General features: G+C 47.8%; 1 protein-coding gene across 3 annotated transcripts in view; it reads left to right on the top strand.

Moving 5' to 3' along the window:
- Positions 1-16,671, top strand: part of PHF12 (PHD finger protein 12) — a 30,504-nt gene that overhangs the window by 8,585 nt on the left and 5,248 nt on the right. For all 3 annotated transcript variants that reach the window (XM_055001629.1, XM_055001630.1, XM_055001628.1), the window contains exons 3-10: positions 5,787-5,859; positions 7,228-7,621; positions 7,950-8,070; positions 8,563-8,695; positions 8,823-8,987; positions 9,306-9,467; positions 10,332-11,124; positions 16,099-16,209. In XM_055001629.1, the coding sequence (XP_054857604.1) occupies positions 5,787-5,859; positions 7,228-7,621; positions 7,950-8,070; positions 8,563-8,695; positions 8,823-8,987; positions 9,306-9,467; positions 10,332-11,124; positions 16,099-16,209 (1,952 nt within the window). The remainder of the gene's footprint in view (positions 1-5,786; positions 5,860-7,227; positions 7,622-7,949; positions 8,071-8,562; positions 8,696-8,822; positions 8,988-9,305; positions 9,468-10,331; positions 11,125-16,098; positions 16,210-16,671) is intronic.

Raw genomic sequence — 16,671 nt, 5'->3', positions numbered from 1 at the left:
TGACTTGGTGTCAGTTCAGCGACTTTATAGCCCTGCGCTAACTGGATAGCCCAGTTTTGTCAGATCTTGGAAGTAATGCAGGATCAACCCTCATTAGTACTTGGATAGGAGACCACCAAGGAATTCTAGGATCGGTAGCGTTCATCTCTTGTCTTGAAAACCATGTGGGGTCACCCTAAGTCGACTGCAACTTGACAGCATTTTCCAGCACCACCACTGTATGTAGTCCTACCTCTTCCTGAGGTGGACCTGTAAACACTGCCGAGACAGGTGATGACAATTCAAGTGAAGTGCATACTGCTTCAGAATTTGGATCTCTTAACTCCCTTGTTCTTGGGGTCCTTTTTTTAGAGTTTAGAGAATAGTAGAAGCCTGTTTGGAGAGAGATAGCAAGTAACACCCTGGAAGGTTTTGAGAGAAGTAAGAAGGAAGCAACTGGCAACTTGGCAAACTGGACTGGTGGCCAAGGTGGACTTGGAAACTATTTGACAAATTTAAATGATATACCAAAACTTGTGTTCTCAGACTGAGAATGCCAGTTGAGAATAGAGGCCTTCCTGAGCAGAAGTACCCTGCCACGTTGAGTTCTTGGCTGGGGCCATCTGCATCATTCTGAAAAAGAGGCTTGGAATCTGCTTTGATTTGGTAATTTGGCACGGCCCACCTTAGTACAACAACTTTGCTTCCTGCTGTAGCTCCCTGTGTGCTATTTGTGTGGCTTTCTCTGTGGATTCTTGTGCAGCAAGCAGGGCTGTTGCAAATTAGGAAGCCAAAGAAAAACCCTGACTGGAAAAGATGGCTTTATGGAGCTTGGATCAAACATTTGTGTGTGTGTGTGTGTGGGGGGGGGGTTCCTTCACTGTGCAAATAGCTCTGTTTATAAAGAGTTTGCCAAGATGGGGGAAGAGAAAACACTAAACTTCCTGAGAAGCATTCAGCATGCTGGGTCTTAAGCATGCAAAACACACACACATCAGGCAAATCTTTCAGCAGTGGGCCAGAAGGAAATAACATATCCTGAGCTGCCCAGGAGTCTTTCGTGCACACTGAGAGCTCAGCTATGCATGACACTAGGAGATGCATGGGTGGAGCTCCTACCCTGTTTTCAGATTTAATTTTCAGGTTATGGGGCCCTGGCTCAGATAAGACCTCAGTATTAGGGGCAGCCTTCCTTTTTGCCTTTTCCCCTTTGATCTGAAATGGTCCCGGGAAGTTATTCCTTGCTTTATGGGTTTCATATCAGGAAAATGAATTGAGGGAAAGGTGCTGGTGGTGCCATTTCAGATTGCTGCCCAGCACTCCTGAAAATTGGATTTTATAAACTACAGGGAGCTCTGACTGCCGAATTCCCAGTCAAGTCACAATCAGTGGAGCCCTAAGCTGAGCAGGAAACTGCAGTCTACAGGGTTTGAACTTAACAGTGGCCTGAGGGCAGGGCTTTGCAACTGGGGGGGGGGACTTCCCCAGTTGTCTGACAAGTAGCATCCACCTTTGTTTTCATTGCAAAATACTGCTCTGATTGTAGAAGTGATAGCATGTTGAGAGTAGGTCCTCCAGGAATTCTTCATAGTTGGGTCAGGGGAGGAAAGAAGGATCTGAATGCAAGAAGGTATAAAAGGCCGCGTCCTATGAAAGGAAACCAGTTTGCTTGGCTTGCCTTGTCATAGGGAATTCTGTGACTTGCTGAAAGGCTTGGGAGGATAAGTAAGCATTGAGAGTTCATGGCAACGTAGAAGCAACTTCATTTGGGGGGGTCAGGTTTAAATGGAATGTGGCCCACACCACTATCATCAGTGTATTTGGTTTTAAATAGTGTTTTGTTGACTTGCAGTGGTGTGTGAGATTAACAGCAAACATTAAGGGATCTAATGAAATGGCCCACTTGTTTCATGCTTCTAAAAGACTTGTAGTTTTCAGTATGCAAAGACAGCAGTTGTGTATTGTGTTTCATGCAAATATCAGGTTTCATCCCTAAAGGATTTTGGATCAGTTTGCAAACCTATATATAGAATTCAGAAGGCAGCCATATCAGGGATGAAACACAGTCCCTACCAGCTCCCAGGACCTCCTCATCCAGTCAAGCCATAGGATCCAAGTATACCAGAATGCCAGGTTAAGTAAAGCAGGTACTAATTGGGGCAAAGTAGGGGTGAGTCTTCCACCAGGAAGGGCACTATAACGAGGCAATGTCAAGAAGTCTTGCAGCGGATCCTTCTGTGTGGATGTCTCTGTGGCCACAACTTCTTCCTCGGTTCTGTTGCTTCCACCAGGAAAGAGATAACTTGCAAATGCTAGTATCTGAATGGCAGAATTTGTTTTAAAAGGCAGGTGGATTTTTAGTGATTGGATTGGAGTAACAGAGGCTCTTGTGACTGCTATTTTTCCCCCTTCCTTGCTTCCCCCTGCTGGCAGGATCTCAACAAAGAGCTCCACTGTGTGGAGGGAAGGGAGCTGTTTCCTGATCACTAATCTGTCTCTTGGAAAAGATGAGCTGTTTCCATTTCTCTGGTGGCGGCTGACAGCAGGGAGCTGTGGCTTGGGAAAATGTCTGCCAGAGAAAACAGTGGCCTAGCTGCATCTGGCTGCTGTTTCTTTGTGGCAGGAGTAGGTCATGGTCAAGACAATTTACAGGCAGGTGTTCTTGCCCTGGAAAAGCCTTAGGGGACAGCTGCAGAGAAGCATGTATGACTCAGGTGCAACACAGCTCTTTTTGCAGAACTGAGAGTTTTCTGGTGCTGCACTCCCCCCCCCCCCCCTTCCTCAGTGGATCCCAGTTGAAAGTCATTAAATTGCTTAGTTATGGGAGCTGGGTATGTTGTTGCGGCCTCTGGGCTGTGACCCAGCACATAAATAACAGAACTTGGAAAATCTGTCTCTTGCTGTAAACTGTGTGATAAGTTTCAAACTGGGGTTGGGCTCCTTCCAGAATTCCCAATACAGAACTGTATAAATGCAAGAGACTAAAGTCTAACCCAACCACACAACAGAGGATCCACCAGCATGAAGTGCAGGTGAACCTTGGAAATCCAACCTCCCCCCCATCCCAAACACCCATACATTTAGGGGAGGGTGGAAACCGTTCCTAATAAATAGGATCAGAATCACAAATGTGGAAGCTCTATAAATGTTTACCCCGAGGGTGGTGAGGTGTGACTTCTGGTGTCAGGAGGCAGGATTAGTGTTTTTTCTGCATTGCCAGATTGGGTGTTGGGACACCTAAACTGGGCTGAGTGCTGAAGGGCAGCAAGCTTGTGGGGATGAGCAAGCTGCACTCCACAAAGAGGCCTTTTGTGTGTTGTCTGTGGCACACTTTGCATGGATGGGTGTTTGTGTGCCTTCTGTAGCTGAGGCCGGATACGTTAGTGCATGTCACCTTCCTAACTCTACAGGCTGGATCCTGCTTTTTCTTGCGCTGTGCTCCAGAATGCCATCGTTATACCCCCAAGCAACTCCAGCAGTGCTGACAGCCTTCCCTCTCAGGTCTGTTGATAAAAGAGATTCATGATAAAGCTGGCAAACTCTTCAAGTTGCAGAGGGCAGCTTTTCATTGGAAAAATTAACTCTTAAATGCTAGCGCTTTTTTCTTTTTAAAGACTGGTTATCACCTTCAGCTATGCTCCCCAGACTGCCTGCCAGGTTGTTGAGATTTTGGAGTCAAGAGGTTTTGCTTGTGGTTTTTTCCCCATTGTGCCCAAACTTTTTGCATGCCATGCTTGGTAATGTGTGGTTTCTTTTAGCCGTCAGACCTGAGTGGTGTTATAAGGGTGGCAAAGGGTGGGTTTCTCGTTGTCCTCTGGAGATTGCCATCTTGTGGTGGCCTCCAGTAGCTGTTCTCAAAATCCCAGCAGTATCCACAGGCTCTATAAGTTTGCAGACCCCTGATGTAAAGCCGTTTTCTAACTTTGCAGATTCCAGGTAAGTGGTGGGGTTGCACCAAACGTGGCAGACTTTCAGACCTTGATCTGTCCCAATTTCCAGTCTGCACTACAACAATTATAATATATATATATTGTTGCAGTAGCCTTTACAAAGGCAGCACTGCAAGGTAGGCTAACATTATAATTGTTGTATTGCAGACTGGAAATTGGGACAGATTAAGGTCTGGAAGTCTGCCACGTTTGGTGCAACCCCACCACTTACCTGGAATCTTAATCTTGTCTTGGGGTCACATTGCTGAGCATTTCTCTCTGTCTCACAAGCCAAGAGCAGCCTCAGTATATTTGTTGCTGTTGTCAGAAGGCACTGTGTGTTTGCAGGGCTCTGAAGCCTTAATGTAATCAAACGTTGCTGATGGAAATAATGCACAATCATGAGGTCCAACTGCTGGTCACATATTTTAAAGTGCTTTCTTACCATCATGTTTGCATACCAACATTTTTTTCCCAGGCAGCATTTCTTACCGTCCCCCTGACATTTCTGTGAAGCACATTAGCCTCAGAGCTTTACAGTTGAGTAAGCATTGGAACCTGGGTCTCTCCTGTGCCCAAACTCTACCCAAAGCACAAGTCCAGTTCCCTACCTTACAACAGTTTAAGGGGGTTGCCATGTTGGTCTGCAGTAGAACAGCTAGATGCAAGTCCAGTGGCATCTTAAAGACCAGCAAGATTTCCAGGATATATAGTGCAGTAACTGAGATCTCAAAAAGAAAAGGACAGAATTGTGCGTGTGTCTGAGAGAGATAGAAACAGATCTTGACATTCTGGTGCTTGTTGAATCCTTAAAAGCAGAGGCTGTCATTTCTACACAGAGGAGCCTTTGCTGGCCCAGGAGCAAAGCAAAGGGAAGAGAAGTGGCTTGCCCTTGAGAGGGGCTCTATCTTTGACAGTGTAAGCAGGCTGTGTTCCGGCTTAAGGTGGTGTCCAGACTTTTCAGATCTAGTATCCTCTCTGTGCAGAGCCTCCTTGCTCGTTTTGCTGTCTTTCCTGTCTGACTTTCCTCTGGTTCCTTCCTTGTGCTGCTTATTTTGGGCTTCTGCACAGTTTAGACTTTCCCCTGCTTCCTGATACATAGTGCATGGTTCTTTTCTTTGCACCCCTGCTTCTCTAACTGGCAGCATTAAAAATGAAGAGAGGCAGCACTCACTGGCACAACCCAGGTAAAATCTGGTCACAATCTGCAGCTGCCCCTGTGTGAGATCTCTCTCTATGCTGAGGAGGTAGCTTTGGCCCTTAATAATAAACAATACCTAGGTACATTTGGGAAAGTCGGATACGTTCTGTTCTTTCTAGCAAAGTACAGCCATGCGTTCGTGCACAGAGTAAGTGCTTGGTAATATGGGACCCCCACCCCTTTGCAAGCCTTGTGTGCCCTTGTATACTAACAGTTGCCCTTCTGTCAATAAATTTAAGGTGACTGTATGTGATTCTGGATGGGAGTTCTTGCCTCTAGGAGAACTTGGAGAAGGTGTGGAGCAACAGTGTCACCACCCTTGTGCTTTGTGAAGTCTCTTCATAAAGGTAGAGGATGACTGGCAGCCTCCAGTTCATCAGGCAAAGAGGTTTGCAATATGTCTGGCCAGCTGGTGTGGTCCTAGAGGGTAGGGGCTGTGGTTCAGTGGAAGAACTTCTGCTTTACATGCAGAAGATTTCCAGCTCAATCCCCAGCATCTCCAGGTCAAATGTCCAGGTGGAAGGAGATGTGAAAGACCTTTTTCTGGAACTTGGAAAGCCACTGCCAGTCTGAGTAGATAATGATGACCGTAAAATTTCTGACTCGAAACGGATGTGTGTCCAAATCACATGCTGGAGCTGAAGAATAACTTATTTGCTTTTTGTCTCTTCTCGTAGTAACCCTCCATTAAGCGAGGAGATGCTGCCTCCAGGGGAGTGGATGTGTCATCGCTGCACTGTGCGTAGAAAGGTAAAGACGAAGTGTTTCCCCTGTTGAACCTCCCAGGTGGATATAATCTCTGCCTGTCTGTTGCTGGAAAGAGCACAAGAGACCCAGCAGCTCTGGGGGAGGAAGCAGCAGTGACTGGGCTTAATTCCCAGTGTGTATCAGTTGTCTTCAGCCAAGGGGAAAAAATACTTCCTAAGTCTACAAAAAAGGTGGATGAATTAAGTCACAGAGCTGCTGTGATGAATAGCCCACCTGTGCATCTACGGCTCCTTAACATGTAAATCTACTCTAAGTCGCTGTCCTTGCTTAGCATGGCAGTGACCTGCCACCTTCTCTACCTCCTTAAAACAGCTGTATTGCGAGTGCTTTGTAACTGTCAAGGGAGGGAGTGCTTGCTCTGTTTGGCACAGGCTTCTGCCTTTTTCAGGCTGGCAGCTTGGACTGCCAAGCAGCCTAGTTCCTTCCGGCTAGCTTTAAAAGAATGAAGTGACCTCCCGTTGTTGCCATAGCAGCAAAAGGGGAAATGAGCTATGCCTGCCTTGTGTGTGGGAAATGGGCGAGGGAGATGATTGGGCCAGGTTCTGGCATGTCGTCAGAGATGTCTGCCCAGTCTCCTGCAGCCAACAAGCCAGCACAGCTGAATGCAAATATTGACTTTTGAGGTTGCCAGCTTGAAGGTGTGCCTGAAGAATAAGAGGGATAGAAAAATATTTCAGAGTATGAGACCCCAGAGACTTCTGGGGTGCCTAGCAGTTCACTGCCTTACATCATGAGATGCTCCAAATATTAGTGTGTTGCCTGTGTACCTGTTTAAAAATCCCGTTGTGCAGACACAAATTGTGCAGTGCGCTTGAAGATGGCACAAGCGCTAGAAGTCATCAAATCCCCCAGACTGCTAGTGGTATCAAGCAGTTTGGAAGATAGCTCTAATGGAGGAACTTACCCATCAAATGAAACTGTCAAAAGGGTTAGTCAGGCAAGGCATTTGTCAAGAAGGACAGCATTATTTTTCTTAACGTAAAGGCTTGCTCAGCAAATGCGAAGCCATCACCTTCTCAAGACTCCTTTTCAAAGGGTGTTGCGGTTTAATGCACTTTCATATATGTGATGAGAATGTAAAGAATCTGTCTGCTCTAATTTAAGTAATCAGTACTTTTCAGATGCTCCCATTGAATACTGCTATTTCGTGGTAACTGTGTGAGTGCCTTATAAGATCTCATCATAAAATTTTGTATTGCTCAACTTTGTGTTTATATATAAATAAATCATAATCTTCAGTTTTTAAACATGCTAGCTGTTGTACATTCCCTGGTGCTGAGAGAAGACACCCTCACAACCTTTCCATTCTGCCTGCTGTGTTAAGATTGGCTGTCTGGTTGTGTCTTGCAGAAGCGCGAGCAGAAGAAGGAACTGGGTCATGTGAATGGCTTGGTGGACAAGTCTGGGAAGAGGACCACATCTCCCACCAGTGATGCTGACTTCTTGGACCGGTCAAGTGGCGGCAGCCTCCGGGCCCTCTCTCACACGCGCCTCTTGGAGCGGAGGGCAAGCCGGCCTGGCACACCTACATCCAACGCCAGCACTGAAACTCCCAACTCAGAGCAGAATGATGTGGATGAGGACATCATTGACGTGGATGAGGACTCTGTCCCCACCACAGAAATAGACTGTGGGCAGCCCCATCTGAAGCGGCCTTTTGAGCTGCTCATTGCCGCTGCCATGGAACGGAACCCAACCCAGTTCCAGCTGCCCAATGAACTGACCTGCACCACAGCACTTCCAGGTGAGTGGAGCACCGTCTGTGTGCATGCTTTGGGTTCCTGAGGTGCCATCTTGTTTCTCCCAGCTCCTGTAACTAGGTGCCAAAGGATGTACGGGATGCCAGAAGTGAAGAACCTGAACTGTGCTAGCTGTGGTAGGCTTTAACTCCCACCCTTTTGTTCCCTGGGGAGCCCTGGGGAGTGGAGGTGCCCTCCATAGGCAGAGAACTTGGCATGCTTAGTTCTTCCTCTAATGCCCACGTTTTCTCCTCTCGTTGCCCCTGCTTCCTGTACCTGCAAGCTTAGGTATTATAGAAGAACCAAGGAGCTGTTTTCTCTCTTCTCCTCTAGGTACTAGCAAGAGGAGAAGGAAGGAGGAATCCAGTGGAAAAAATGTCAAGAAAGCACAGCATGAATTGGACCACAATGGATTGGTTCCTTTGCCAGTGAAAGTCTGCTTCACATGCAGCAGGTATCCATGTGGTGAAGGGGCAGAGTGAGGCATGCTGTTGTGTTCTTTGTGGGCTCAAGGGCCAAAGTGGAGTTCTATGCCTGTTCACTGGAGACAGGGGGTGGGAGGTTAGGAGTTTCAGCCGCACCAGAAAGGTGTGTTGATATTGTCTCTGTCCAAAATAAACAGCTTGTGAGAGGAAGAATGCACACATCGCTCCCCCGCCCTTTCCCAAGTGCAGGTATGTCCACCTGTCACCCTCAGGAACAGCTGTTCCCTTCTATGCTGCTGTTGAGCTGTAGAGTCCTCCAGTTCATCTTCCTGTGCAGTCCTGCCGATTCCGGAGATTTCTTTAGCTCAACGCCAGCAGGGGCGCTCTCGCCTTCCACCGCACATGCGCGGCCATTTTCCCGCCTAAATGGACTATAGAAGGCGGAGCGCCCCACACATACCCTCAGTTTCCTTCTGCTGTTCCTCGCCCCACCCAATGTAACATTTCCTCCCTATTTTCAGGAGCTGCCGAGTGGCCCCTCTCATCCAGTGTGATTACTGCCCGCTGCTGTTTCATATGGATTGCTTGGAGCCTCCGCTCACAGCCATGCCTTTAGGCAGGTGGATGTGTCCAAATCACATTGAGCATGTTGTGGTAAGCCAGCACCCCCACGCTGCCACCGTCCTGCAGTTGCCTTGCCTGTGGATGTGCCTCTTGCTTTTGAAAGTCGCATCATCCCCCTTGTGGGGGTTGTAATGTGGCACTGCCTCTCCTTTTCCAGCTGAACCAGAAGAACATGACCCTGAGCAACCGGTGTCGGGTATTCGATCGCTTCCAGGACACTATCTCCCAGCATGTGGTCAAGGTGGATTTCCTGAATCGGATTCACAAGAAGCATCCGCCCAATCGACGGGTGGTGCAGTCAATGAAGAGAAGGGGCTTGAAGGTAGGGACAACATTGCTGATGGGTGGACCGAAAGGAATGGAATTGGCTGGGCTGGCTTCCACATTTCAATACAGAGGGGACTGGGCTGTGAGGCTTGTTGCCTTCAGTCTCGCAGCTTCGGTGCCTGCCATGATGCTGCATGGTTCATACAAGGAGGTGATGCAGTCTCCAATTGATAAGGTCGTTTCCCTTCTGACGGTCACTGTCTTGGTTGCTGCTCCCAATAAGGAGCTTTCCATCCTGCTATGTTTGTTTGCCATAAAAACTAAAGCAAGTATGTGAGGCAGAAGGTCCTGACCGGTCTCTTCTTCTTCACAGGTTCCTGATGCTATAAAGTCCCAGTATCGGATCCCACCTCCATTGCTGGCACCTGCAGCCATCAGGGATGGGGAGCTCATCTGCAACGGGGTCCCAGAGGAGTCCATACAAAAGCACCTTTGGAATTCAGAGCACTTAGCCACCCAAACAGAGCAGCAAGAGGTAAATGCAGAGAAGCATTCTCTGAGGCGGGCTCTGTAGATCTGCTTTCCTGGCAGTCTGAAGGGGATCCTCCTTAAGCCTTCTGCATTAGGTTAAGGGGTAGCCGGTACTTGGGTACAGCCTTCCCAACAACTCTGATAGCTGACATGGGATGTGGTTTTGAAATATTCCCTCCAGCAGCTCAGCTGAGAGTCCCCAGTTGAAGAGTTTGCGTGGAAAATTCTCTCTCTCGCTAAGCGAGATTCCTGGTGAGCTGCTTTGGGAGTGGCTCTGGCTGAAAAGCAGGAGAAAGATCTCACTGTTTCCCTGCCACCGCCTAGGAGGTGTGCCACCTTGTGGCAGTCATGTGCTTTTCTCCCCAAGCATTTTAGATCTGCCAGGAAGGAGGTGGATTCTATTATGGGAGGGACCCAGTTGTGGAATACTTAAACTGTAAGGTGGAAGATGCATCCTTTGAGCTGTCTGTCTGCATCCTGGGGACTGGAACTAGGTGTTTAGACTCTTCCATGTGGGGCATTAAACTCTCCAATTCCTTTATTGTGAACGATCAGTCTCTCTTTAGTATGCATAGGAAAGAGTCAATAATATCTATACTACCCCCTCCCCCAGTAACAAAGTTGGGTCCCTAACATGGGTGCACTGGACACCCAGATGGTAGGAAGGAGAGAGCCACTGGCCAGGGGTAAGGACAGAGGGTATTTCTGGGGACACCAGTAGCTTCCAGATTGAGCACTTACTTCCTAGTTAATTTTGATTTGTCCATCCTCCCCTGTTGGAGGGTCTTGGTGGCTCAGGCCTAAATATAGGACTGTGCATTGGTAAGGGCCTCTTCTCACTGTATGACTTGTCTCTCTCTGCTTCCAGTGGTTGTGCAGTGTCATTGCCCTGCAGTGCAGCATCTTAAAACACTTGTCTGCTAAGCAGATGCCTTCACTTTGGGACTCTGAACAGGCAGAAACGGCCGATGTTAAACCAGCAGTTGTGGCCGACGGCACCCTCACAGGCCCATACCAGGCAGCTGACAAGGCAACTGTCCCTTCGATCTACCCAGCATCCTGTGGCCCTGGGATTGCCACCCAGAACTCCCTGGGCTCTCTGCAGGAGGATCCCCATTACCCCACCTGTCCGGACAGGCCCAAGAAGGCATCCCCTTGCGGGACATCTAATGGCCCCAGCACTGCCTCGGATGTGAAAGTCAACGGCCCACATTTCTACGGTGACTCTCCAGCACACTTGACTGACTCGCCAAGGTTAAGTGGGCAGGGCAGCATGATACCTCCTGCCGTGTCTCATCGGCAGCCATGGCCCAGGCCCTCCACACCTCCTGCAGCTTGCGGGCTCCTCAATCACATGGCTGGAGCCATCGTAAAGACCGAGAATGCGGTGGGGCCTGTTTCTTGTGTGCACAGGAGTTCTGTGCCAGTTGCAGGCATGCCAGCTTCCATCCTGAGCTCATGCACCAGCCTTGAAGCGGCCAGCACTTTGCAGAGGAAGAACGCACAGACACAGATTGGGCCTTTGCTGGCCGCAGACTTGGGGACAATGGATTCGCCGCTGACGGCCACCCGGGCTCTCACTCCTCCCCAGGCAACAATGGGTGACGGGATCTCTGCTGTTGGAGCCGCTCATGGATTTTGCTCTCCAGCACCGCCTCCAGGTGAGCAGGGGGCAGCGGCACATTGGAGTATGCAGGAGAATTCCCGAGCGTGGGAGTTGCTGCCCCCAGCTCAGTGTGGTGTGCTAAGGAGAGTGCTGTGGGGATCCTTCAGGGAGGAACTGTGGCTCAGAGCACCTGCTTTGTACGCAGAAGATCTTGGGTGCAGTCTGGTAGTAGATGTTGGGAAAGACCTTTCTCTTCCCCAGGGAGCCACTGCCAGTTGTGATCCAACTTTCTGTAAGGCGGCTCCATCGGTTTTCACGCTTGCCCAAAACTCCTTTCCCTTTTTCCTTTGGCAGCTTGACAGTGTTCAGGGCTGTAGGGAGGGCAGTCCTTGTATGCTGCTTGTTGGGGAAACTTGCTCAGTCCCGCTGTCAAGGAGGTAGCCCGGTTGATGTCTTCGGTTGTCCTCTGCTTTGGTTGTAGGGTGCCAATGACTTTTTTGAACCCAGAACAGGGTTGGAGCACCAGCCCTGTGTGTGTTCTTCTGCCAAAGGAAAGTACACTCTCTGCCCCCTTGCATTCATATTTATTGCATCGTGTGGCCATTGTGGAAGAAATTATATCACTCTATATGAAATGACATGATCAGTGTCTGGAGCCAGAGAGCTTCACACCAGCACCAAACTTGTGCACAATATGCAGTTTCCACAAAGATACTACTACTACTACTTGAGATCTGTACCAGCAGATCTCAAGCCTAAGGATTCAGGTTGACACTCTGGGGCAGATTGAAGTCCTCCCCTCCTCCTTCACCAGTGCCCACCATGTTCCGGAGAGCTCCTTTTCAGAATGCCCCACAAGCCACACCTGCCCTGTGGAGGCTTCCATCCTCTTGTGTTGTCAAAACAATACAGTGAGATCAGCTATGCTTAATAAACACCCTTTAAATTAAAATGTTTTATATTATCCACACAAAGTGATGCATTGCTGATTTTTTGGGGCCACAACTCCAAAGACTCTGGCCCAAGTTCTAATCAGTCTCATCCCTTGATCAGATGGTGCTTTGTGCCAGAGGCAGCAAGAAATGTATGGGAATGGGTGGGAAGGGGCTGCTTACAGAAATGGAAAATGACCAGCATGACACCCAACTGAACTCATGGAAGCCTTTTCGCTGTTATTCTGTATGGACACCAGAGTCCCATCTCCCCGTCTCTATGGTGAAATCCTTTGCATTGGAAAAGCAGAGTGAGAAATGAGTTCCTCTTTAAACCTGAAGCAGCTGGGATGACTGCATCATGACTACCGTTGGTACCTTGATGCCACACAGCCAATTAAGAGTTACAGGTGTTGGGCTATTGGATCCTAGCAGCCAAACAATGTGTATTCCAGTTTGTGCTCTGAGATGTTCTGGAAGTTAAGCGACTGCAAGTGATGGTGGTAATATGAGACCCTGCTTCTTGAAAGTGGAGGGGGGATTCCTCCCTCCCTCCCCATACCTATTCTGTTTCCTAGAAAGTGGGGAGAGTTCTGCTTTCACGTTAACCAAATGGCATGATAAGAGAGTGCCCTCTGTTCTTACAAAGGATGCATGGGCCTCAGTTTGAGAGAAACTGCAGTTGCAAGACTGCGTTCTAGAGAGACGTTCAAATATAAAAAGAATATAGAGGCTTAGAAAGGTGAATGATTATAGGATGGGAGGGCCAACAACTTAACAGAAGAGAAGCCCTCCTATATTGGACCAAAGATTCATGGTATCTAGCACCTTGTTTACAACAGTGGCTGCCAAATGTTTTTGAGAAGGAGACAAACAGCATGAAGGCGGCAGCCTTGCCAACACAGCAGTTGGCATTGGTGTAGACTGCCTTTGAAGATGGGGGTTCTGTAAAGCTATTGCAGGTAATTCCTGCTGATAGACCTATCGTATGAATTTGTCTGATTCTTTTTAGAAGCCTGGGGGAATAGCATACACCTACCTACAGAGTTAGTGGGGAACAGAGGTTGGGACGCTTAGCTCTGAGAATGAAAAGACAGACACAATGCTGGCTGGGTACCATTGGGCCAGTCTCTCCACCTACTTTGTGTAGTGTTAATATGCCAATAGGGTGCTGAACTAATATTTGTGAGTGGTGGTGACAAGTCAGCTCAGCTCAGCTCTGCTCTCCAGCAGGGCTTCGTTCTAAGAATGGTGGGATACAAATATGATAAATGAGGCCACAGAAACACTACTTTGCTGGGAGCTGTGGCTGAAGCCTGTTCTTCACTCCGGCCTAGGTTCACATGCCTTTAACCTCCACAATTGGTACATAGTAGAGGCTCATGCATGGCAAAAAGTGGGATAGCTTTTCCTCCCATAATATTATACTTCAGGGACACTCCAAGTGTTCAGAGGTTGGATCTGGAAGATGTAGATTTGAATCTCCACTCTGCCATGGATGCTGGCTGGTTGACCTTGGGCCAATCACACACAGTCAGCCTAACCTAATTCACAGGGTGGTTGTTCAACAGCCTTTGGCTATTTGCAATAAATAGATGCTAGAGGGTGGTGATAAAATGAAGGAGAGGAGAGCATGTTACAGGGTGCTTTTGGTCCCCATTTGCAGGAAAAGGGGGGTATAAATACCTAAATTTTAAAAAGTCAGTGGGTAGTAGATTTAGGGCATGGAAAAAGAGAGTCACAATGAATAACTGTGGAACATACAGGATTTATTTTCTCAGCTTTTCTCTGGGGGGGGGGAATACCTTTTAACTACTGAAAAGGCTGTCCTAGGGATCACAGGAGCCATATTTGACTGGCACTATGTGGAAGAGCTAACTGACTCCACCTTGCTGCCAAAGGATATGGTGATGGCTGCAGGGTTAGTTAGCTTTAAAAGGGAAAGATTCATGCCAGAAAGATCCGTCAAAGATTATTGGCTGTGATGGCTAGATGAATTGCAAGTTGCTTGGCAGCAACAAGAAAAAGCTTTGGCCTCTGTGCTCTGTTTATATGGCACTTCCAGGGAGGCGTTCTAATATGGAGTCACAGACTGATAAAAATTTGGCCTGGAGCTGTGATGGTTTTGTGCAGCTCTTTGCTGATAATGTCACAGATCCAACCTTACTTGGATGCTGACTTCTAAGTAGCTTCAGCAATAGGGGTGGCTGCTGCCCCTTTTGGGGCCCCATTTGTATGGATTGTTTCAGTTTTATCTCTTGTTGGGAAGTTGGCAAAGTTCTGGGTTCTGAGAATAACTCGTGTGGACCCTTGCCCATCATGGCTTGTGATAAGTACTGGGGGTTTGCTTTGGAGGCTGGAGGGTAGCTCTGCTGTGGTTTGGGTTTCTTTGCTTGGTTTGAGTGCAGAAGGTGATGGCAGGAGATGAGGAATTGACTACGTGCATTCTGCTGTGGAGATCCCTTGAAGCGATCATCTGGAGTTCTAGAGTGGGTGCTCAGAGGTATGCAGATGACTCCCAGTTTTACATACCATTAAATAAGCCACCTGATATTGCAGTCTCGGCAGTGGAGAAACGGCTAACAGAAAATAAACTGAAATTGGATCTTGATCACAGTTAGGTTAGAAAAACTAAGCATCTGCTGGGTGGGGTGGGGAGCGGAGTATTGTTCCTCACGTTCGATGGAGTTCAGCTTTCTTTGACCGACACTGTGATATGAAGAGCTTTGGAGTCCTCCTGGGCCCAGCTGTGTTATTGGAGTAAAAGTGCTTTTTACCAACTATGTTTGGACTGTAAGATTTCTCCCTAGATGGAGACTGCTGATCTGTGCAGCAGTAACCGCAAGGCTTGACTATTGTAACACCCTCTGCCTAGGGCTGCCTTTGAACATGATTCAGAAACTGCAGTTGGTGCAAAATGCAACAGCCTTTTATCAGGGTAGACCATAGGAATCATAATGTGTTTGTCTTGTGATCTTTGCATTAGCTGCTTATATGTTTCTAGATGCAGTGCACAGTTCTGATGCTTTATAAAGCCCTTAAGGACCTGGGACCTACATGCTTGGGTCATATCTCCTGATATGAGCCTGTACTGCAGCTTTGCTCAGCACTGCAGCACCTGCTGGCTAACCCAAACGCTGCAAGCGTCCCTTAATTTGTAGCTGCTCCAGCACTGTGGGACAGCCTTGCAGAAGAAATAGGGGGATGCTTTTGCAATTTTATGAGGGGCTCGAGATTGGCCTTTTAAAAAGAGAATTTAGTATCTCCTGGTAGTTAGGGTACTGCATTGTTCCTTAGGGGCAGAGATCTCTTGGTGGATGTCATTTATACAGGGTTTTTTCCTGGGAGTTTTAATAGCTCTGTGTTCAACTTTCTGTGATTAAAAACCAAATAAGTCTGTTTCCCACATAAATCTGGTCCCAGTTGTATGGGGAAAACACAGGCTTAAAATATCTCCAATAAAATAAATCTGGCTGCTATGGGGGAATGGTGCTGAACGTGATGAACCTTTGGTCTGATTTATCAGGTCTCTTTTGATGTACTTTATAGGCCAAGCGTATGTACTTTTGCCATCATGGCTGTGTCCAATGAAAGCTCAGAAAGCAAAGGGGTGGTTGCGCAAGGAGGAGATTTGAGCATCTTGGTGCCAGGCTCCCCTTCCTGTGACTGCTGTTCTGTGGGCCTGCTCGGACTAACCGTAGAAACCTCTTGTCTCTTACCTTATTTCCTGGCACAGGCACCCAAGATTGGCTTATAGTGACGTACTAAATTACTAAGAAGCATCATTGCAAAAGCCCCAATAGTACTTAACAGCAGGTGTAAAAATCAATTAGTTCGCTCTGTCCGGATGCTTCCAGGTGCTCAGTGGAGGCCAGGACGAGTGGATCTGAGGGCTTGTGCTAGAAATGGCTTTTAGAAAGAGGTCTCTCTGGTGGGCTTGAAGGCTTCACTGGATGTTTTGGGTCTGTTGTGTAACAACTGTTACTGTAAAGCGTTTTGTGAACTAGCTGCGGAGCACTCTAGAAATGGTCCAACCCCATTTTGGGAAGGCAGCAAAAAGACTGACCTCTTTTGGTTCTCTTGCCTTCTTTCTCCAGATGGCAAGGTCAGCCCAAGCATTTTAACGGCGCCCTCCGTGCTGCCTTCCAACTCTGCAGCCCCCCTGGACCTCTCCTGTTCCCTGAAAGCATTAATGGATGGCAGTGGAGGTGAGTCCCAGCTTCTTTATGTTGCCTCTTTCCAGCAAGGGATGTGCTGCTCTGCTGGCAGCCAGTCACTAGCATGTTAATCCTGCCTGGTGCTGTGATGGCAGTGTCTGTGTGACCTGAAGTGACCTCTTCTTCGCCTGGGCTGGCTTTGGCTCCCAATGTGTCCCAAGTAGAGGTGTAAAATTTCCCGGAATGTTGAAGCCTTGAGGGTGAGGCTCTTTTTGGGGACAGAATTATTGAAAAAAAAATTGAAATATATGTAATACTGTACTATTAACCCACATTTTATTTTATTAATTTAACAATAACATGCATAATTTATAACAGCATATAAAATTATACTATCTGGCATATTTATGGAATTTAGTTTTCTATAAGAAATTTCAAACATACCTACCACTTGTAACCCACAAGCCACAGCGTTGTAAATTGCTGCACCCTGTGCTACCTTAGCACATGTAT

Source organism: Eublepharis macularius, chromosome 17, assembly GCF_028583425.1.
Source record: "Eublepharis macularius isolate TG4126 chromosome 17, MPM_Emac_v1.0, whole genome shotgun sequence".
Lineage (NCBI taxonomy): Eukaryota > Metazoa > Chordata > Lepidosauria > Squamata > Eublepharidae > Eublepharis > Eublepharis macularius.
The sequence above is the reverse complement of the archived record's forward strand: the minus strand, read 5'-3'. Positions and strand labels throughout refer to the sequence as shown.